The sequence below is a fragment of the Terrapene carolina genome, unplaced genomic scaffold (assembly GCF_002925995.2).
Source record: "Terrapene carolina triunguis isolate 2854851 unplaced genomic scaffold, T_m_triunguis-2.0 Scaffold142, whole genome shotgun sequence".
NCBI lineage: Eukaryota > Metazoa > Chordata > Testudines > Emydidae > Terrapene > Terrapene triunguis.
The window spans coordinates 879,638-901,988 of record NW_020664493.1 but is presented as its reverse complement, the minus strand read 5'-3'; the positions used below and the strand labels follow the sequence as shown (position 1 = coordinate 901,988).

General features: G+C 42.1%; 1 protein-coding gene across 1 annotated transcript in view; it reads right to left on the bottom strand.

Moving 5' to 3' along the window:
* Nucleotides 1-587: 587 nt before the first annotated feature.
* LOC113406856 (FRAS1-related extracellular matrix protein 2-like) overlaps nt 588-22,351 on the bottom strand; it is a 206,255-nt gene continuing 184,491 nt past the window's right edge. The window contains exons 17-24 of the mRNA XM_026653647.2: nt 20,772-20,964; nt 19,904-20,008; nt 17,069-17,196; nt 16,842-16,976; nt 12,792-12,918; nt 10,169-10,356; nt 5,137-5,283; nt 588-3,031 (exon numbers count right to left, since the gene is read on the bottom strand). Coding sequence (XP_026509432.1) covers nt 2,519-3,031; nt 5,137-5,283; nt 10,169-10,356; nt 12,792-12,918; nt 16,842-16,976; nt 17,069-17,196; nt 19,904-20,008; nt 20,772-20,964 — 1,536 coding nt within the window. The 3' untranslated portion in view covers nt 588-2,518. The remainder of the gene's footprint in view (nt 3,032-5,136; nt 5,284-10,168; nt 10,357-12,791; nt 12,919-16,841; nt 16,977-17,068; nt 17,197-19,903; nt 20,009-20,771; nt 20,965-22,351) is intronic.

Genomic DNA, 22,351 nt, shown 5'->3' with positions numbered 1-22,351 from the left:
AGTCCTCTGAGTAATTAGTAATTGCATTGGGCTTGTTTAAAGTAATTACTATACTGTCTAACAGGCTCAGTATTTGGCTTGTAAAATAAATGGGTCCCAGATTGACTTCATAAAAGGAATAACAAGAAGATCTTGTATCAATGTTACCAAATAGCATTCCTATTTGTTAACATTCAAAAGCAGAAAAACAGCTCTGGTGATAAATCCCTAATTTCTGTTTTTATTATAACTTTTTTTAAATTACTTCTCTGCTTGTAGAAAACAGGCCCATTATAAATATTGAAGTGTGCTATTATTTACATGTGTTCCGTTTTACTATAGAGTCATTTATTGCTGGTTCGCTGTACATGTAGAACCTAGGGGACAAATCCTGCATTTGGCTGTGCATTACTCCCATTGATCTCAGTGGGCTTGGTATGCAGAAACAGAGGCATATTTGGCCCTAGATTGTTGTTGCTACTTATCAACTTGTAAATTTGAGGTAAAAGCAAAAAATATCTGCCAGTTAAATCTTTGCTATATCTGGCATGAGTTATAACATGGGTCTCAAAAACACATCAACATTAGAGACATAAAGCACATCAATGGTGGACTTAGTGGGAGAAAGTTATAATACATAGGGTGCCTTCTGGGCTTCTGTAAATAACTGTTTCAGGCCAAAAATGTTTGGTAACATTTGAAGGCCAGTATGCTTTCTGGCTGATTTAAACAGGAGAAAGGTAGGGTTTGGCTCTCAGGGTATGTCTACACTGCAATTAGATGCTCATGGCTGGCCCATGCCAGCTGACTTGGGCTTAAACAGCCCTTTAGCTTGAGCCCTGCGAGCCTAAGTAAGCTGGGCATGGGCCAGCTGTGGGTATCTAACTGCAGTGTAGACATACCCTGAGAGCACTGAAAATGTCTTTAGATCATACAGCCCATTAAGATAAACCCATAAGGAATCAGTGGGTTAGTTTCTGATCTCAGTCACTGGTGCGAATCTAGAGTAACTCTTCTGAAGTCACTGGACTCACATCAGTGTAACTCCAGAGTAAAAGAGTCCAGATGGGTCCCTCTGTGATTCTATAGTAGAGAAAGAGGATGTTCTAGAAACAGCACAAAGAGCCTGATTCTGATTTGACACTGGTTTAACTCCACTGACTGCAATGGAATTACTCCTGCTTTATGCACGTGTGAGAGAGGGTCAGACTCTCTCAGAGCAAGGACAACTGACTAAGACTGTGGAGATGACAGAGCTTCTGTGGGCCAGCAGCTGCAGAGACACCTTTTGGGTGGATCAGGCCCTAACTGGATAAACACTGTAATGAAGCACCATTGATCCAGTCTTCTGCAGAACATGCTGCTGTCATATTACCTTAACCAAAAAGACAGAGAAAACTAGAATTATTCTTCCAAAAGTGAAGTTACTCATAAAACAGTATGTTTCTCAAGAGGCACAATGATTATGCATCAACTTAATAAATACAACTTGCTCCCATAAAATGTTTGTATTTTCTTCCCATTGTTGCCACTTGTAATATGGTAACTGCCTAGTAAGCACTGAATTCTACATCACAATTCATAGCCTCAGTTCGGACAGAACCTTGTCTTCTGCATTTTGAATCTAACACTACCCCTCCTCTAGACACTGCAATGTTACCAACTCATGCATTTCCCACCGTTGGATGTGCACTGACAAATACAATTTACTGTACAAATATTGTTATAATCCATTATAAGCGTAAGAGGACACAACTATCCAGCGTTTGTAAAAATCAAGCTTCCTTTTGGACATTATCATATTCTTTGGTTTTATATAAACTTAAATAAGGAAAAAAAACAGAAGAAGAAAAAAAAGTCAGGTCAAATAGCTGATTGTGAATTCCCAGCGAAGAATGTGTAATGTATCCTGGCATATGTGCCTGCTTATAACTCTGTTGTGACTAATCTATTTGTCTTTGGAAGAAATGTCAGTTAAATGCAAGGGATACAATTCATCACTGGTGTAACTTAACTGAAGCCAAAGGACTCTAACTGGGATGAATCAGGCCAGAGGATTTTCACACTCTACAGACTAACAACAACAACAAGGAAGTTCTGTGTGAGAAATCATTCAGAGAGTGTCAGCATTGCACCTTCCAAGTAGACAAGAGTACAGTAATAAGAGACTTCCTTTTGTATTGCCGAGAGGGGCCCACTAGCACCTTTGGATAATTTCTTCTTTTTAATTGAAAGAAAACACAAAAACAAAACAAAAAAATCTCTCCCTTGCGATGCAGTTTCTTGCAATGCAGCTTAACGTTAGTGCATGATGTACGGACATCAGGATTGCCTACTGTGCAAAACAGGAGGTTTGGGTTGGATTCTTCCTTTATGTGTGAGAATGGTAGCAAGAGCTCAAATCGGTATTTTCAAGTACAGCTAGAGCCATCCGATCTTTTAATTTCCAAGCATAATGGTGACCTTCTGCTAACAAGGAGCAGTTCAAGTTTATCTTTGAGGCACTCTGGAGACAGGTTCAAATCCCATGGTCTTGGAATCAAACCTCAGAGCTGTCACTAGTGTAATTATGTGGTGGCATCATTGGCTCACTGCTCCCTGACCCCTTTGCGACTTCTTTCTTCTCTGAGCTCTGCTTATGCTTTAACAGCAAAATAATAATTGCAATTAAACCGATGGCAAGTAAAACAGCAGCAGCTCCGCCAATGATCGTGACTATGTTGACCTCTGGGTTCCTGTTATTCAGCTCCCTGGGGAGAATTCCATTGACTGTAACTTCTCTTTGTGGGAACTGTTTCTTGTTGGTGCGATCCAAAGCTATGTGCTGAATGTTAGTTCCTCTGCTGTTTTCTATGCCAATTGCTTTAGCAAGCTCTGGAGCTTCTTTGACCCCTCTCTTCTGACGTATCTGCATTGAAGTTCCTGGATTCCCACCACTGACCAGAGAGTGATATTGGTACTCCACACTTCTTTTGCCAATACCTCGGTTGGCACTTTCTTTTGATCTCACAGTGTAGATTGTATGTATGTACCATTCTCTACCCAAAGACACCTAGAAAACACAACATTTTGTTCAACATTACCCACCTCGATGAAGCGGTTAAACACCAATACAAACTGAGAAGTAAATTGCAAGCTGTTTCATCATCTGATCCTGAAATGCCTGGATAGCACTCCTGAGGCCATGCTCAGAAAGAATATGCCACATACCAAGCACCCAGCAGGAATTGGCAATCATGCCATCTGCTACACACAGGGCGTGGAGTCCCTCCATAGCCAGCCTCCATTGCTGCCTGGTGCAGATGGAGGAGCATGAGCCATCTCCTCCCTGGCCTTTTTTGGTGATTGTAGTGTCATTGGCCTCACAGAGTCCTTGTGCAAAGACTACAGTTATGGTTGTACTCCAAAAGAGAAAGAATCATTGCATATTCTGCCCACTATGCATGCCCAACCAGAGGTGAGCCACAATCTGGCCTTGAATTTGCACCAGCTCATCAAAAAGAGGGCATGCAATGAATAGGCCATTTCATGTTCGCAGCGTTGTTGTAGCCACGTTGGTCCCAGGATATTAGAGAGACAAGGTGGATGAACTTTTATTGAACCAACTTCTGTTGGTGAAAGAGACAAGTCTTTTCAAACCTGAAGAAGAGCTCTGTGTAGTTCGAAAACTTGTCTCTTTCACCAACAGAAGTTGGTCCAATAAAAGACACTACCTCACCCACCTTGTCTCTCTAGGGCATTTTATAGCTAGTCCATATCTAATTTTAATAAACTATGTTTACCGCCTGACACACCATGTCAGCATTACCTTCCTATAATTTACTTTTATCCCTCCATTGCCTTCCGTATACCTATCTACCATTGTCTCTTGCCATTCTCATTGTGTTGCAGTCTAAGAGGGCAGAACAAATGACTAGATTATTACTGGAAACAGAACCCTTAAATAGCAAATGGGATTTTACAATCTCTATGTGCCAGATTGTGAAACCCTTACGTACATGGGTGAGCAGTTACTCATTCAAACAATCCCACTGGTTTTAATGGGACTCCACATGTGCTTAAAATGTTCAGCAATCAGAGTAAGGGCTCCCTATTGTTTCTTCTACTTGGTTATTTTGACCTTCACATATGTTTTTGCAAATGTTAAAGGGGCAAAGTAAAATTTGTATGGGTTGCATAAATCAAGAGGCTGAGCATGAATGAAAGATATGGCATCGAGGAAGTAGTTGGATCCCTGCTCACTTCTAGACATTCTAGGGGTTTTGTGCTTTGGACGGTGTAGAATGATTGTACAGAAAGTGATACTGTTTTGGTAACTTTAGTTAGCTGGACTTTGCTAAAACGTACTTTCGACCTTAACTCAGTAAGCATTTGTTTGATTTTGCCAGTTTTTTTTTTTTTTTTTTATTAACCTTGAAAAGTTTATGTTGGGTTGGTGTATAAAGTCCAGAGGAGAAGAGCCCTGCTCTGAAAGGTTTTATGAGGTGCATTTAAGGCCTTATCCAACTCCTGTTGGAGTCAGTGGGAATCTTTCCATTGACTTAAATGGGAGTTGCATCAAGCCCTTAAAATATACTGGGATAAGAGTTCCCCTGCCCTGTATGCGCCTTCCAAGCTCCCCCACCTCATCTCTCTCTGAGACTTCAATTCCAAGAGCAGTTAGCACAGCTCCAGGCCAGTCCTAGTCCACTGTTCTCCTCATCACTCATCCTGAACTTTTCCTCTCTAGATTTCCCCCACCTCTACCTCCACCTCCCAATCCAGGACTGGAGTCAAAAGCAGGTCACTTTATCATCATTTACAAATAATTTTAAACTTTGCAGTGTACGTATGTACCACAGCTTGGTACATGAGTGACCTGGGCTGTAGCCCCAAGAAACTGGAAAGGGCAAAAAACAAGGGGAAATACCACAAAAATAAGAGAGAGAGAGCTACAGGGGATTGGTTCAATCTCCATGAATATTCTGGGCCCTGCTTTCACTTATACTGGTTTACACCTATGCAAATTCACTGACTTCAATGGTGTTGGTGTCCTTATTGCAGTTTACACATCCTCAAGTTCATTATTCTTATAATCAAGTATTTCCTTATATGATGCCTGACTCTATTTTAGATTCTTAGCACAGTATTCTTGAGGCTGACCCATAGACTGCTCACCTGAAACAGTGGTGTTGAGTCTACTTTAAATCCATCCGAGCCAGGTTGCTTGACTAAAGGAATTGCCTCAGGATCATCTATTGCTAGTCTTGCATTAAAAAGCACATTTCCAAAGCTTGTGGCTTGTGTCTCTGGTTGAGCTTTGTCCTAAATGGTGAAAGGGAAAAATAATTCTGTTTGTGCATTGTACATTCGCACATTCACTTCCGCCAAGAAAGAAGTTTTTATATTCATATGGAAATGCAATTTTCCCAGGAACATAATCAACACATACAATTTTATGTAATCTGGTGCATTCCTAAGGAAAAAAAGTGCTCTTCAGCAACATCGTGATTACATCTGACTAGCACTAATTTCTTTACTACCTGAGGATTTTTGCCATAGAAATAAAATGGAGCGAAATTCTATAGCCTTTTTTTTTTTTTTTTAAGAAAAAATCCTTTCAACACCTTCTTTACAGATTATTATAAAGACAGGCAGAAACCCATTCCTCTCCCATTTCACAAATTACCTTTAAATTGTAAATAGGTGAGGGCTCTAAGACACTAACATCAAAAGCTTGAACGACTCTCTCCTAGAAACAATGCCTAACTTCCCCCCCTGAAACTTGAGTCCTTGACCATCCTTGACCTTCTGCCAGCTCAAACCACCTCACTGACTCCCTTAAGGAAAAGGAGCAGATGTCTGGCAAGGACTAATTTTCCTTCTATTTAGACTAGTGGTATAATTTTCAAAAGCACCAAAGTAGCCTTAGGAGTCTAAGTCTCATTTAAAGTTATGGGACTTAGGCTCCTTAAGAGTCTAAGTCACTTCTGAAAATGAGACTTAGATGCTTTAGAAAATTTTACCCTAGGCTGAAGATGATCAGATGACTACTCTACATTGGACAACCCTGGATAGCTCCTGGAAGCAGCCCCTCCAGATCTGTCCAATCAACCTTCCTCTGCTGCTCCACTCTGGACCATGGCAGGAGGCATACCTTAGAGCAGGGGTCAGCAACGTTTGGCACGCGGCTCGCCAGGGTAAGCACCCTAGCAGGCCGGGCCAGTTTATTTACCTGCTGACGCGGCAGGTTCGGCCGATCGCGGCCCCCACTGGCCGCGGTTCGCCATCCCGGGACAATGGGGGCGGCGGGAAGCCGCGGCCAGCACATCCCTCGCCCACGCCGCTTCCCGCCGCCCCCATTGGCCTGGGACGGTGAACCGTGGCGAGTGGGGGCCGCGATCGGCCGAACCTGCCACATCAGCAGGTAAATAAACTTGCCCGGCCTGCTAGGGTGCTTACCCTGGTGAGCCACGTGCCAAACGTAGCCGACACCTGCCTTAGAGAGGGGTAGGGGACATAAGATTTAAGCGTATTCCCTTCACTTCACCCTCCCTTCCACAGGAGATTTTTGTGCCATGGTACGAGGGGCTCAGTTTCCAAGGAAACCCAGGAACCCAAAATGATTCAATATTTGATTCAACCCTTCTAGGTTGTCTCACCCACTGACTGACCCACCACGATGACTCAACCCCCTGCTGACAAACATGAGGGAGATGTCCTCTCAGTGAATCTCACTGCACTCCTAAACTTGCAGACACGAGGGTCAAGTTCTAGGCAGAATGCTTATAAAGGGTTAGGTACCCCTTTTCAAGGGGATCTCTTTCTTCGGAGGCAAGTACTGGGGTATTGTGCAACATGAAAAGGAGATAGCAAGTTCTGCCTTCAAGATTCTGATCACTATTTCCCACAGATCAGCATTTAAGCACTGTAAAATGAAGGTGAGGAAGATTATGAAAGCTTCTCACTTATTCTGTTGGACACATGCAATTTGAAGAAGCATTTTTCCACTATGTAATCTCTAGGAAAATCATTGTAAATAGAAAAGAAACATAGTCAAAGCTGGGGGAGAAATGTAATGAAAAAAGCTGCTACTGTAGGGTCCTTTTTAAGGATGCTGGAATGAAAAGAGCAGTCTCAGCTGAGAGGTAGACTCCTCTCCTTCTCTAAATGTACCAAGAGGTCTATCTGGAAGCCAGAACCACTGCTTGATTACTATTGCCAGGACAGAGCAGGTAATGCAAATAGCAGGTGTTGACAAATCCAAAAGGACTGAGGGAAAACTGTACCTGAGAAATCAGAGAGGTGGCAGAGATGGCATCATATCCATACACAGCACACCTCCACCAATTCAGGAATGGACAGTAATGACAATGGATACAGGGAATCAAATCCAAAACCTGGGTAATAATTCTGCCTGCCCCAACAGACACCCAAGGGGTCTGATTTGTTTCTTACACTTTATCAACATTTGTACAGCTCCTCATATCAACCAAATCTCATTCAACTGAGATCTCTCACTATTCCCATTTAATAAGTAAAATTCCCTGTTCCTGAAAATCAAAGTTATTCTGTTCTTGTTACTTCTGGTGTGGGTTTTCCTGTTTTGAAACGTACAATATATGTAGGCTTGGCAGATTTCGATGATCTTTTAAATAATTTCGATGGAAAATATCGATGTTTATTTTAAAGCATTTTTTCTATTTTTATTTATTTAAATTTTCACAGTTGTGGGAAACTATGGGGCAGGTCAGACAATATGGGCATCAGAAAATAATCATTTAATGACAGTAGATGTTGAGATTCAAAAAGTTAAAGCTTTAAACCCAAATTGTCAACATCACATGTCAAAATACATAAAGTAAATATCCTTAAATCAAACTCTAATAAGTTCTCAAGCAGCATTTTGCTTATTTTGCCTATCTATAAACTTTAATTATCATCAATGGAAATATTTTTGTGGTTTGTGTGTGTACAGTGAAATCAATGTTCCTCAACTTTTACTGATAAAAATCTAATCCTTCCAAGCCTAAACATATGAGACTATACAAGCAACATGTCATACTGTTATCTTGACAAGTCAAACTGTAAGATATGCCACAAGTGCTGAGAGTCCCTAGTGGGATTAACAAGGTTGTAACCAGCACACAGAAGATCCTGGATAACAATATTATGCCCTAACCAAGCTGCACTAGACTAGAACTGAAGTCAAAAACTTGATGGAAGAACATAAGAACATAAGAATGGCCATACTGGGTCAGACCCAGGGTCCATCCCGCCCAGCATCCTGTCTGCCGACAGTGGCCAATGCCAGGTGCCCCAGAGGGAGTGAACCTAACAGGCAATGATCAAGTGATCTCTCTCCAGCCAGCCATCTCCACCCTCTGACAAACAGAGGCTAGGGACACCATTCCTTACCCATCCTGGCTAATAGCCATTAATGGACTTAACCTCCATGAATTTATCTAGTTCTCTTTTAAACCTTGTTATAGTCCTGTTATAGAACCTATCCTTGCATCAAAGTCCGATGCCAACTCTGTCCACATATCTATTCAAGTGACACCATCATAGGAACTAATCACATCAGCCATGCCATCAGGGGCTCGTTCACCTGCACATCTACCAATGTGATATATGTCATCATGTGCCAGCAATGCCCCTCTGCCATGTACATTGGCCAAACTGGACAGTCTCTATGCAAAAGAATAAATGGACACAAATCTGACATCAGGAATCATAACATTAAAAAACCAGTAGGGGAACACTTCAACCTCTCTGGTCACTCAGTAACAGACTTAAAGATGGCAATTTTGCAACAGAAAAGTTTCAAAAACAGACTCCAACGAGAAACTGCTGAACTTGAATTAATATGCAAACTAGATACCATTAACTTAGGCTTGAATAGAGACTGGGAATGGCTGAGTCATTACACAAATTGAATCTATTTCTCCATGTTAAGTATCCTCACACCTCTTGTCAACTGTCTGAAATGGGCCATCTTGATTATCACTACAAAAGTTTTTTTTTCTCCTGCTGATAATTGCTCGTCTTAATTAATTAGCCTCTTAGAATTGATATGGCTACTTCCACCTTTTCATGTTCTGTATGTATATATATCTCCTTACTATATGTTCCATTCTATGCATCTGAAGAAGTGGGCTGTAGCCCACGGAAGCTTATGCTCAAATAAATTTGTTAGTCTCTAAGGTGCCACTAGTACTCCTGTTCTTTCTTAAGTTTTGTGAGATCTTTTTGACATTCTTCACAGTCTGCTTTGGTCTTAACTATCTTGAGCAGTTTAGTATCATCTGCAAACTTTGCCACTTCACTGTTTACCCCTTTCTTCAGATCATTTATGAATCAGTTGAATAGGATTGGTCCTAGGATTGATCCTTGGGGAACACCACTAGTTACCCCTCTCCATTCTGAAAATTTACCATTTATTCTTACCCTTTGTTCCCTGTCTTTTAACCAGTTCTCAGTCCATGAAAGGATCTTCCCTCCTATCCCATGACAATTTAATTTACGTAAGAGCCTTTGGTGAGGGATCCTGTCAAAGGCTTTCTGGAAATCTAAGTACACTATGTCCACTGGATTCCCCTTGTCCACATGTTTGTCCACATGTTTGTCCACAAGCCCTTCAAAGAACTCTAATAGATTAGTAAGACATGATTTCCCTTTACAGAAACCATGTTGACTTTTGCCCAACAATTTATGTTCTTCTATGTGTCTGACAATTTTATTCTTTACTATTGTTTCAACTAATTTGCCCGGTACCGACGTTAGTCTGTAATTGCCGGGATCACCTCTAGAGCCCTTTTTAAATATTGGCATTACATTAGCTATCTTCCAGTCATTGGGTACAGAAACTGATTTAAAGGACAGGTTAAAAACCACAGTTAATAGTTCCGCAATTTCACATTTGAGTTCTTTGAGAACTCTTGGGTGAATGCCATCTGATCCCGGTGACTTGTTACTGTTAAGTTTATCAATTAATTCCAAAACCTCCTCTAGTGACACTTCAGTCTGTGACAATTCCTCAGATTTGTCACCTACAAAGGATGGCTCAGGTTTGGGAACCTCCCTAACATCTTCTGGTAGGTATGTTTTTAAGAGACCCTTGCCCTGCAGCAAGCTCAAAATAACAAATTGTGTTGAAAATCTGAAAAAAAAAATTACACATGCTTTTGATTAAATGCAGAACACTTACCACAATCTTAAATCTATATAAGAGGGATGGAGAATCAGCTAGACAGCCATATTCTGCATTTGGTGGACTATACTTGGGTACATATCCATCTGCTCCAGTGCACAGGAAAACCTTCTCAATGCTACAGTAAAAGGAATCACCCAGGTTCTGTACTGGATCCACCATCACACGACCATATATAATATCACCTGAAAACAATCATTGTTTCAAATACAATATATCATTCTGTAAAGCAAGTATCCAAGTACGTCAGATGAGCTGATGGTGGTCAGACACGTATACTGTGAAACAGCAGGTTATAAGAAACAAGCATGCTCCTTTTAACAAATTGACCTCAATTCTGAGCTGTGCTCCAGTTCCTTTGCATAGCTCTAGCAACATAAATGGACTGGAACCCAGGTGGAGTCTCGCTGGCAGGAATCTCGCTGGCAGTAGGGAATGGGTTGCATTCCATGGCTGGTGTAGTCCTACTACACCTTCCTGCAGAGCTCCCAGCTTAGGGGTTTGCCTGAGGGGCAGGAAGAGGCATGGCTAGAATGTACTGTGCTCCATCTATTCTGGGCCAGCAGAGTAGCCCATAAGTGGCCATACAAGGCTGCTATAACTTAAAGCAGCCACTAGGGCTGCTCAAAAATTGAGTTGGGTGCTTCTGGACCCATAATTCACAAGGAGCAAAGGTATACAGAGCCACTTCTGTCCTCCCCAAATCCCATTTTGGACTGCAGCCTTTTGTCTTCTAAAAATGTGTCTGGAATAGCAAGATACCTTCTTCTATATCAGCAAGACCTTGGCCACAGGGCATAAGAACTTGCTAATACTTAGTTAGATGGGCAGCACTTGGCACAGTGAAAATGACATCTACTCTATGGGAAAACATTCCTCTATTTCCAAAGTGGTTTTGTTTTCAACTCTGGCCTCTTAACACTTGATTAAATCTGTTCACATCTAACTTTGCCAAAACCGAAGAGAGACGTGGAGTTTTTAAGACTTTCTCCTGCCTGCCAAAATTTAAGGCAGGTTTTGCTTGCTAAACCCATAGAAGACTTGTGGGTTGTCAAAAAATATGCAACAAAAGAGCACTGCCAGTAGCAGACCATGGTAGTCCATGTCCAAGAGTCAAACAACCATTATAGTGAATAGGACACTGTGAATTTGTCTTCAGAGAGATATGTGGCTTGTTATTTATTATGTGTATTACAGAAGCACCTAAAGGTTTTGACAGAGACTAAAGTCCCATTATGCCAGGCACTGTACCACCACATAGTAAGAGACAGTCCTTACCCTGAACAGCTTACATTCTAAATAGCCAAGACAGACACAGGCTGGGTGATTTGCCAAGGGCACACAACAGATCAGTGGCAGAGAAATGGATAGAACCTTGGTCTCCTGAGTTCCAGTACAGAGCTCTGTTTGCTGGATCTGGCTGCTCCTCCTTGGGGTGTGAGCTTAGACCTTCAAAGCAGGAATTCCTGAAATCTAATCTCAGTTTTGACTTTGATTTCCATTGAGAGGACAAATCAATTAATCTGCCTTGTTTTCCCCATCTGTACAAAGAGGACTATTAATACTTACCCACTTACATGCCAGATATTAGCATCCCATGCACTATCTTCGTAGGACCATATTGTATTAACTTTATGTATCACTCTGGGTCAGGACTGTATGCAGTGTAATGGGGGAGGGTTGCCTCAGCTCCTCCAGGAATCAAAAACAGTGGCCGGTCATTAAGGTGAATCACTTAGGTTGTAAACATCTCTAGAGAGGTACCACTCCCTGCAGAGGCTTGCATATACTGCTTCAAACTGGGTTTTCCAGAGACCAAAAGACAAAGAAAAGGCTTCTGGCATAAAAAGGCTGAATTTAGATTGACTTGGGGCCTTCTCTTTCTGATCCAGCAATTGGACAGGACCTTCTGTCCAAGAGGGGTCCCAACCCATGAGGAAGGGTTGGAAAGACTTTAGCCTCCTATGGCCCCACCAGACTGACTGGCGACTCCTGGTATACTTAGTGGGTATTTAAATCTGTTTATGGTTTTTATATGGTTTCTCTGTAATGCTTTTGCCTTAAGAATAAACATGTCTGCTTAGACAGAGTGGTGTGGTAAGTTGTAACTGCTGGCAATACATTGTTCGTAGCCAAACCACAGGCGCTGGCCATTACGCAGACTGGCTTGCTGGGGATATCCCAGTGTAAGGCAGAGAGCTGAGCAGTCTTAAAACTTCCCTGTTAGAAGGAGGGGGACAAGGGTTGTGCCCAGAGATAGGTGATGACTGGAGACAAGAGACCTCCTGTCTGGGCACTCCTGAAGTGGACCACAGGGGTGGGAGGGATACAGGGGCAGTTACCCTTACTTTTTAGGGATGTTGTTAGAGGATCAGCAATGTTTGTAAAGTACTTAGAATATAAAAACTGCTATTATTATTATTGCTGCCCTGAGAAGTGAGCAATGAGCTGAACAGGTCTAACCCTGAATGGCGACCAGCAACATGGCCAATTCCCATTTAGGCCTGGCAAAAGCAGAAAGACACGTGGTGGTAGTTTGTTCTGATTGAAAGAAAATGCTGATAGAGCGGAACACAGTAAAGGGATGTCACATAAATTAGCCATTATCTATGTATTTTACCTTCTGTGAAAGCAACATCGCTCTCCTGCCCAAATCCCATCGAGCCATCAGATAACCAGAGAGTCTTCTTAGAGAGGAGGAACATCTGGGTATTCAGGCTGAACTCAGCAGCCACTGGGTCGCTGACCTAAAATACAGCATAAAGCTCTTCAACATGCGGTCATTAATCTGGTCTGTGTATTCACCTATATGAATATATTTACCATGAAACAGCACTTCTTTACACTATCCATTTCTTAATTAATATTAACATCAGTGTCTACTATGTTTGCCTTTACATACTTGATACAAATCAATTTTAATTATGCATATTACAGTAATACCCAGGGTCAGTTCAATCAGTATTGGGGCCCCGTGAGGCGGTGTACTCTACAAACACAAAGCAGAAGACATTCCCAGAGCTTACAATCTAAATATGGTCAAGACGTGACAGGTGGCATAGAATACAATGGAGGGGGGTGGCAGAAGACCAGAGGAACAGTAATAGGAGAACAAAGATACATATATTAGCTAAGAATACAGTTTGGAAGTTGCACACGTTTTGTTTTTAAAAAGATAAATAGAAACAGAGATATTAAAGAATCACTAATAAAAGAGAGAATTCTGTTTTTTTTCCAAACAGTAAATGAACAATCTTCTCACTTGCTCTTATGTGAGGCTGATGAGTCATAAAAATACCATTAGAAACTATCACTAGAAATTATGCAGCTGACCTACTCATTTCTCTTGAAATCACTTTTCCACGGAACAGACTCCAAAATACCAAAGCAGCAGGATTTGGCAACAGAAAACGTACTACTGAGGCTCTTCTTATAGACCAACTGCTACTCTCCATGGAGATGAAACCTAACAACACTGTTTATAGAAGACATTCCTTTCTGATTTGTTTGGAATTTTTCAGTTTTAATGCATGGATTCAGGCTATAGGATCTAAAGTCCTAGAGGTTCAAAATTCAAATGCCTCACTCACACAGCTGGGTTCCAGCTTATTTTCACAAGCGTGTGAAAGAAGAACAAGAGTGGCTGAATCAAACTTTTCTTTTAGAGAGAGTAAATGTCTAATGAATAAGAAACTGGAAATGTATTTTCAGCTAGTAGCACTGGAATTTAGCCATGCAATTTACAGTAGCGTTAATGGGAACTGTATACCTGAATCTTATATAAGATATAGTTATGCAGTTCCCATTAACACTATGTATAGCTGTGAATATACCCTGACACATTCCCTTTTAAATCTATCTATTTTTTTTGCAATTTCACATGAATGTCTCACTGTCACACACTGATTAACTTGTGGGTGTTACAGTAGTAGTTTAAGCATACAATTATTTTCATGATGGAAACACTTTAAGCAAAGGTTCTCAATAATATAACATGTAAAGACTATTTGGGGTGAGAGGAGTATCACCTTACTTGCTTTTAATCTTTGAGATTCACACCAAAATTTAACTGTCACCACTGCAGATGGCCAGATTTTTGTATGGATGAAGAACATTGTAGGAATTCACTAAAGGCAGAGGTGAAAGTAAGCCGGTACGGCCCGGTACGGCGTACCGGCAAGAGCCAGTATGCCGTGCCGGACCAGACCGGCTGGTGATTTAAAGGGGCTCGGGTGGCTCTTTAAAGGGCCAGGGGCTCCACTGCTGAGGGGAGCTCCGGGCCCTTCAAATCCTGGCCCGAGCCCCGCCGCCGCTGCCCCCGGGCTCCGGCAGCGGGACTCGGGTGGCGCATTAAAGGGCTAGAGGCTCCACCGCTGCGGGGAGCCCCAGACCCTTCAAATCCCGGCCCGAGCCCTGCCGCGGCTGCCCCTGGGCTCTGGCAGCGGGGCTCGGGCGGCGCTTTAAAGGGCCCGGGGGTCCCCGCAGCAGGGGAGTCCTGGGCCCTTTAAAGTGCCGTCTGAGCCCCCGAAGTGGCAGAGCCCTGGGCCCTTTAAAACGCCGCCCGAGTCCCGCTGCCGGAGCCCTGAGGTAGCAGTGGCAGGGCTCCCAGGGTGATTTAAAGGGCCCAGAGCTCCGCTGTGGTAGCGGCGGGAGCCCGGGGCCCTTTAAATCGCCCCTGAGCCCAAGGGCTCCCAGCCACCTCTGCAGCTAGGACCTCCGGGGGTGATTTAAAGGGCCCGGAGAATTTAAAGATCCCGCTTCTTCCGTTTGAGGCAACGCCTCTTCTGTTTGAGGCAACGCCCCCTGCTCAGGACTCTGGAGTACCGGTAAGTCCTTTAAGTTACTTTCACCCCTGACTAAAGGGCACATCGGTGGGACCAGAGGACCTCTGGCAGCAAAGCCACTGTGATCTCTGCTGCACAAAGAAGGGGCAGGATTTGGGGAGGGCATGTGTTGTACACCCCAGTGCAGCATGGATCCCAATTCCTCCCTACAGGAGGTGTGCAGAAGGCTTGGAGAGGGAAGTGTAGGGAATGGCAAAAAAAGGGAGAAATCTCCTGCTTTGTGCAAACAATCCTTTCCCTACTGGGGTAGTAAGGTGCTGTTTACAAGGGTACTAGGATTCTTTCTTCCTGGTCCCCAAGATATTGAGGCTGGGCTTTGGGTAGTAGAGTTGCCACTAGCCATGAAGTTACACTGTGTCTTGTAGAAATACCACAAGGATAGTGCTTTCCCAGGGAGAGAAAAAAAGGACACAAAAAGCTTCAACAAGGAAATGTAAAAACAAAGTATTAGAATGGGAGACACCCTTCCCACTTACTTGATACTTGCTTTTAAAAAGAGACCCGCATTCATTCATGGTGTAAACAATTCCCAAGAGGGACAACATAAAAATATCCATCATATTAGTCTATTTTAAAAAATAAAAAACTACACGCAAGGTTGTGTAGTCCAGTAGATAGGGCACTAGACAGGGAGTCAGGAGAGACAGGTTCTATTACCATTTTCACCTCTGATTCACTTGGACCTTGAGACAAGTGACTTAGGGCTTGCCTACATGGTGTCACAGACTGGTCTACATGTATGAACTGTAGAGCACTCTCACATGTTGTGCTCTAACTGCCCCATGGAGACCCTGCTAGTGTGAACTCAAAAGTATCTAGTTCGTGATGATGTAGTCCTGTTTCAAACAGGACTTCATTAACACACACTAGGTACAGGGTCTACATGGGGCAGATAGAGCACAACTCGTGAGAGCGCTCTACAATTTACACTCCCGCAGATCAGACTGCATTACCATGTACTCAAACCCTGAGGCCCAAGTTGTGATACGGGTACTCATTGACTTCAGTGGGACTATTCTTGGAACGAAGTGCTTTTACAATCTGGCCCTTCATCTTTTGTTTCTCCAGCTGTAAAATGTGGATAATAATGCTCACCCACCTTTGCAGAGCACTTAAAAAATCTTAGGAATCAGTGCTAAGTTTTATCTGTCTATGTATCTGTGTTCCTATACTGATGCCTATTATGATGATGATACAGTTTTGGGATCTCAGTCCAGTCTCCAGTGGATAGTTATACACCACAAAAGCCAGGACCAAAATTGGCAACAACTGACAATCTATTAGCTGTCACAGCAGAGTGGCCAAAGATCACCTGGGTCTTGAGGCTAAGGGCTGGTCTTCACTCTCGGGGAGACTGACGCTGCTGCAATCAATCTAGTAGGTGTCGATTTAGTAGGTCTAGTGAAGAGCACTCTCTGGTCGACTCCGGTACTCCAGCTCTCCAAGAAGAGTAAGGGAAGTCGACTGGAGAGTGTCTCCCATCATCGCAGTGCAGTGAAGACACCGGAATAAGTTGACTTAAGCTATGTCAACTTCAGCTACATTATTCACATAACTGGAGTAGTGTAATTTAGGTCGACTTACCCCAAGAGTGAAGACAAGCCCTGTGACACACACTCACTCCTTCAGTAGTCCCCTCCAGGTCAAGGCTGAGTCACCCTGGTGGGGATAGCGTGAGTAATTTGAGTCATTGCCCATTCTGTACCTGTTCTGTAGATAAGGAAAGGACTCCAGCCTCCAGGACTGTCAATCCAGCATCCTTCGTGACTACCAAAGACATTTTTAGAATTGAAGTAAAAACCATGCAAAACATTTCTTGATGGTACCTGTTGAAATCGGATATCGAGGTCAAATGTGATTGGCTCTCTAGGATTACAGATCACTGGCACACTGTACTCTTGGTGAGGTACTGTGGTACAAGCTATCAGCTTCACGGTGTATGTTCCAGAATAGTCTCGTACCTGTTAAAAGCAAAGGAGAGACATGGCACTTCCACTAAAATATTTCAGAACTGGGACAGAGCAAACCAAGGAAGAGAAATCTGAGGTTTTACCGCAAAATCTGAAACAAAGCTCCACTGCTGTATTGGTTGGTTGTACGTTGGTTCACTCCGCACGAGGCTGAGGCTAAATGTCAGGCCTGGGTGATCAGCTGACATAACCATGGAGCTCAGAGAGGAAGCTAGAAATATGTCAACAGACAAGCTTGTCAGTTTAAATGTCTAGCTGCAGATTCTCAGAACCTGAAAAGCATTCCCAGAGATTCATAAGCCACAATTTGACGGCTGATGCTAATACATTTACAGTGCATTGGTTTTATTAACTGAAACAAACAAAACCAATTATAGTCAATACAGCTGAGCCTGCTTGACTCTTGTTCAAATATCTGTTAAACAATCTCTTATGGGGCTATGCAACCAAAGCTGTATAAAGATTAAATTTAACGGAAAGGCAAAACAGGGAGAGTGGAATGGTAAAGATCTATAATCCCTCCTATTTTTAACCTGGAATGCCAACCCAGGGAACGTAAAACAATTTCTGCTGTATTGTAACTCTTTCAGCTCTGCCCTGGATGTAAAATGCAGTATGTATTTTAAAAGTAAAGAAAGAGTGGAATTGCTATAAAGGAGCTTTTTTGGTTAATGAAACTTGGATAAACTAAAATAATTTTATTAATGATGCTTTTTTTCTTCAACACACATTAATGTATATGATTCATAGACTTTAAGGTCAGAAGGGACCAATATGGTCATCTAGTCTGACCCCCCGCATGATGCAGGCCACAGAAGCTGACCCCCCCACTTTCCCTTAGCTCTGCTGTTGAAGTCTCCAGATCGTGATCTAAAGACTTCAAGTCGCAGAGAATCTTCCAGCTTGCGACCCCTGCCCTATGCTGCGGAGGAAGGCGAAAAACCTCCAGGGCCACTGCCAATCCACCCTGGAGGAAAATTCCTTCCCGACCCCAAATATGGCGATCAGCAGAACCCCGAGCATACAGGCAAGAATCTCTAGCCAGACCCTCATTTTACCAGCGATGTCCATTATTGCCTAATTGATTAGAATCACGTAATCCCATCAAACCATTCCCTCCATAAACTTATCTAGCCTAATCTTGAAGCCAGAGAGGTCTTTCGCCCCCACCGTTTCCCTCGGAAGGCTGTTCCAAAATTTCACCCCTCTGACGGTTAGAAACCTTCGTCTAATTTCAAGCCTAAATTTCCCCACGGCCAGTTTATATCCATTCGTTCTCGTGTCCACATTAGCACTGAGCTGAAATAATTCCTCCCCCTCCCTGGTATTTATCCCTTTGATATATTTGAAGAGAGCAATCATATCCCCCCTCAGCCTTCTTTTGGTTAGGCTAAACAACCCAAGCTCCTCGAGTCTCCTTTCATAGGAAAGGTTTTCCATTCCTCGGATCATCCTAGTTGCCCTTCTCTGTACCCGTTCCAGTTTCAGTTCATCCCTTTTAAACATAGGAGACCAGAACTGCACACAGTACTCCAAGTGAGGTCTCACCAGCGCCTTGTATAACGGAAGCAGCACCTCCCTGTCCCTACTAGAAATACCTCGCCTTATGCATCCCAAGATCGCATTAGCTTTTTTCGCAGCCACGTCGCATTGCCGACTCATAGTCATCCTGCGATCAACCAGGACTCCGAGGTCCTTCTCCTCCTCAGTCACTTCTAACCTATGCGTCCCTAGCTTATAACTAAAATTCTTATTAGTCATCCCTAAATGCATCACCTTACACTTCTCACTATTAAATCTCATCCTATTACTAATACTCCAATTTACAAGGTCATCCAAGTCTCCCTGCAGAATATCCCGATCCTTCTCCGAGTTGGCAATGCCTCCCAACTTTGTGTCATCCGCAAACTTTATCAGCCCACTCCTACATTTGGTTCCGAGGTCAGTAACGAATAGATTAAATAAAATTGGACCCAGAACTGAACCTTGAGGAACCCCACTGGTGACCTCCCTCCAATCTGACAGTTCACCTTTCAGTACTACCCTCTGCAGTCTCCCCCTTAACCAGTTCCTTATCCACCTCTGGATTTTCCTATCGATCCCCATCTTATCCAATTTAACCAATAATTCCTCATGCGGAACCGTATCAAATGCTTTACTAAAGTCGAGGTATATTAGATCCACTGCATTTCCTTTATCTAGAAGGTCTGTTACTTTCTCAAAGAAGGAGATCAGGTTGGTTTGGCACGACCTGCCATGATCTTGTTTGGAGGGTTTAATTTATTCAGATATTCTTGTTCACCTTCAGCATTCATGTCCAGAAGTACACTTAGGCCCCGATCCTGCAATTTATCTGTGCAGTTGGAACCATACACCTGCATGTAGTCTAACTGAAGTGAATGGGGCTACAATGGGGCACAAGGGTCAACCTGTATGGATTTGATTGCAGGATCAAGGCCTCACATATGATTAAATGCCACTGAACATTTTATTAACAGCAAAATATGGTTCACATACTCTTTTCTACCGGATCCTCATCTGGTATAAGTCAACATAGCTCTGCTCAAATAAATGGAGCTACTCCAATTTACACCAGCTGTGGATATGGCATGATGTATCTGAAATTCGTTACACATTATGAATTTATGAGCATAGAGCAATGGTCTTCAGCCTGTGGTCCATGGACCTCTAGGGGTCCACAGACAATGCCTAAGTTTTCCAAAGGAGTCAGCACCTCCATTCAAAACTTTTAGGGGTCCGCAAATGAAAAAAAGGTTGAAAACCACTGGCATAGAACAAAGCCCCTGCTGCTGTGCACAGCACATTAAAAAGATCCAGATTTTAATAGTAGGAATAAGATAATAAACAGTATAAAATTCACAGCTATGAGATATTATCAGACCTCAGAATTGACTTACCAGAATGAGACATCACAAATAAACCATGAAATCGGGCTTCAGTCTTGAAGTTGACAACCAAACGCCCTTCTTCACTGATGCGCATACTGGTTGGGTAGAGAGAACCTGCCAATAGATGCCAAGTAGCACTGATTATTCAGCATGCAAATGGCTAATAAATGAGTCATGGTTTGATAAAAAACACTGGCACCCTTTTATTTCACATTGCCAAGTCAGTCAACAATTTGGCAGGGAGTCTGCTGACATCCTTTGGATTTACCCATGGTGACTGTCAAGTAAGAATTTATATGAAGGGCCCATACTTTGTGTGGTACAACAGTCTTCCAAACTATAAAACATGCCTCCTTGGAAGAACAAGGATTTTGGCTTGGTACCCACACTCAAACATTCATCTAGACAGAGAGTTTAATGCATGTGTCTTCCCTGAGGTTAAAACTGCTTCCAACTATGCAATATTTCATAGCCAGCAGAATAATGAATTCATGTTACTTAAAAGTTTTATAATCCATGACAGTTTGCCCGACAATGGAATAGAAAAACACAACAAATCCTAAATTTCAGTCAACATGTAAGAAAATGGAATTTTATGATTTTTCATAGGTGATTGATAAATATCTTGATATTTTTCATTCAATGCAATAACACGTCTGAAGTCAAGTTTACAGACTTTCCAAATCAGAGAGTCTTTCTAGAATAAATATTGAACAGAATGGCTGACCAATGGCAGTTTATTTGCAATTAATTATTTCACATATATACTACAAAGCAATATTTTTATATACAATTGCTTCAAAAATTATTCTGCTGCATGCAACTAAGGCTTCTGCAACAGAGCAAGAGTAAAAATCAACTAAGTCTGAACACATACCTTGGAGCTCTGCTTCAGGTGGGCTGCCAATTCCATCCTTCCACAAGATGGCAGTGTCATACACAAAAGTCAGCCGAAGTTCAGACTGTAGGTCAAAATGCTGCCAGCCACCTACACCCACAGGCGAATGGAAAACATAGGAGACATACAAGGGGACTCGCAAGGTCACATAGGACTGCACTAGATTGAGGACCTATCCAAAGACCAAAATCAGTTAGTTCAGTACATGGTAATGAAATATAGTCCAGTATAGACAACTCTAATGCATAAGCAAAAAATACAGAAGATACAGATTACTGTAAACATTTTGAATGAGATGAGTACACTCTCTTCCAAATTATACATGATGAATAAAGCACTGAATTTCAATGGCTTGCATGTGGATACATATCTTCTCAAGTGCCCTGTTTGTATTTGAAGCAGAATATGTATTCTTGTTCAGTCTTTGTAAATAGCCAACTAACAATGGCTAGATAGAGAACCAGTTGGGGATAGCCGGTTAACAAAACAAAACAAATCTTTGCTTGTACATTTTATCCTTCTCTCTCAACCTTCACCTAGTGCTCATCTTCTGAGATGTCAAATCCTGCAATAACCTCCGAATGGGAGGACCCTGCATTTGCATGGAGCTCATTGCAAGATTGAAGCCTTAGATTACATTCTCTTCATGGCTTGACCTGTGGCTTCTTCTGTGTGTAGACAGCGGGTGTCATATTGCATGCATTCCCATAAATAAATACTAATAGTGCATTGAAGGATCAAGTTAGAATACTTTCAATTGAAAAGAATTAGAAAGTTAAATCGGATTTTAAAAAAGAATATTTTTGGTTTATATCATATAAATACTAATACTATATTTAAATATTTTCAGCCAGAAAAGGTATGTTTTACGAAGTAAAGAAGAACAAGGTTAGAAAATCACTGTTATATACAATAGAGTTATTATCTGACTTATATGCCCTTTTTATTTTCTGAACAGATTTTTTATATCTATTTAATTTAATATTCATTTTTTGTGAAATAATACTGCCATTACTGCCCTATTATTAGAGATAGGGCCATCCAGACCTTGCAACTGAGGAGGAACTTTTACAACACCATGGGTTGCATTGGAGGGGAAAGGGTAAGAGGGTATGGGAGAAGGATGGAAAGATTTCAATTTCATTGGGAGAGGGGCACTTAACTGCCATTTATGGCTTTGAATATCTCCCCCAGATTAATATCTTAAAGGGTTTTAAAAGTGTTTTGCAAGACCTCTAGCGCTGTTTTAAAACTTTACAAGTTGTGTGAAATCCAAACCCTCTCTGGGTTCACCCAGCTCCATTTATTGGGTCTCTCTCACTCGTGTTTTATGTTTTCCTATCCCAGACAAAAAGCACAGTAATACATGAAACCACAAGTATGGCAATATTACTTTTTTGCAGCACTTCACATTCTGAACTAAGTAAGTATAATAGAAAAATATTGTTATAAGGTGTCTGTTATTACCAGTACTTAGCAATTGATCTTGAAATGTGTATTTATGATTCCTAAAGTGCTATGTAATAAAGTGGCCTCACAGCTAATATTAGGTGCTACTG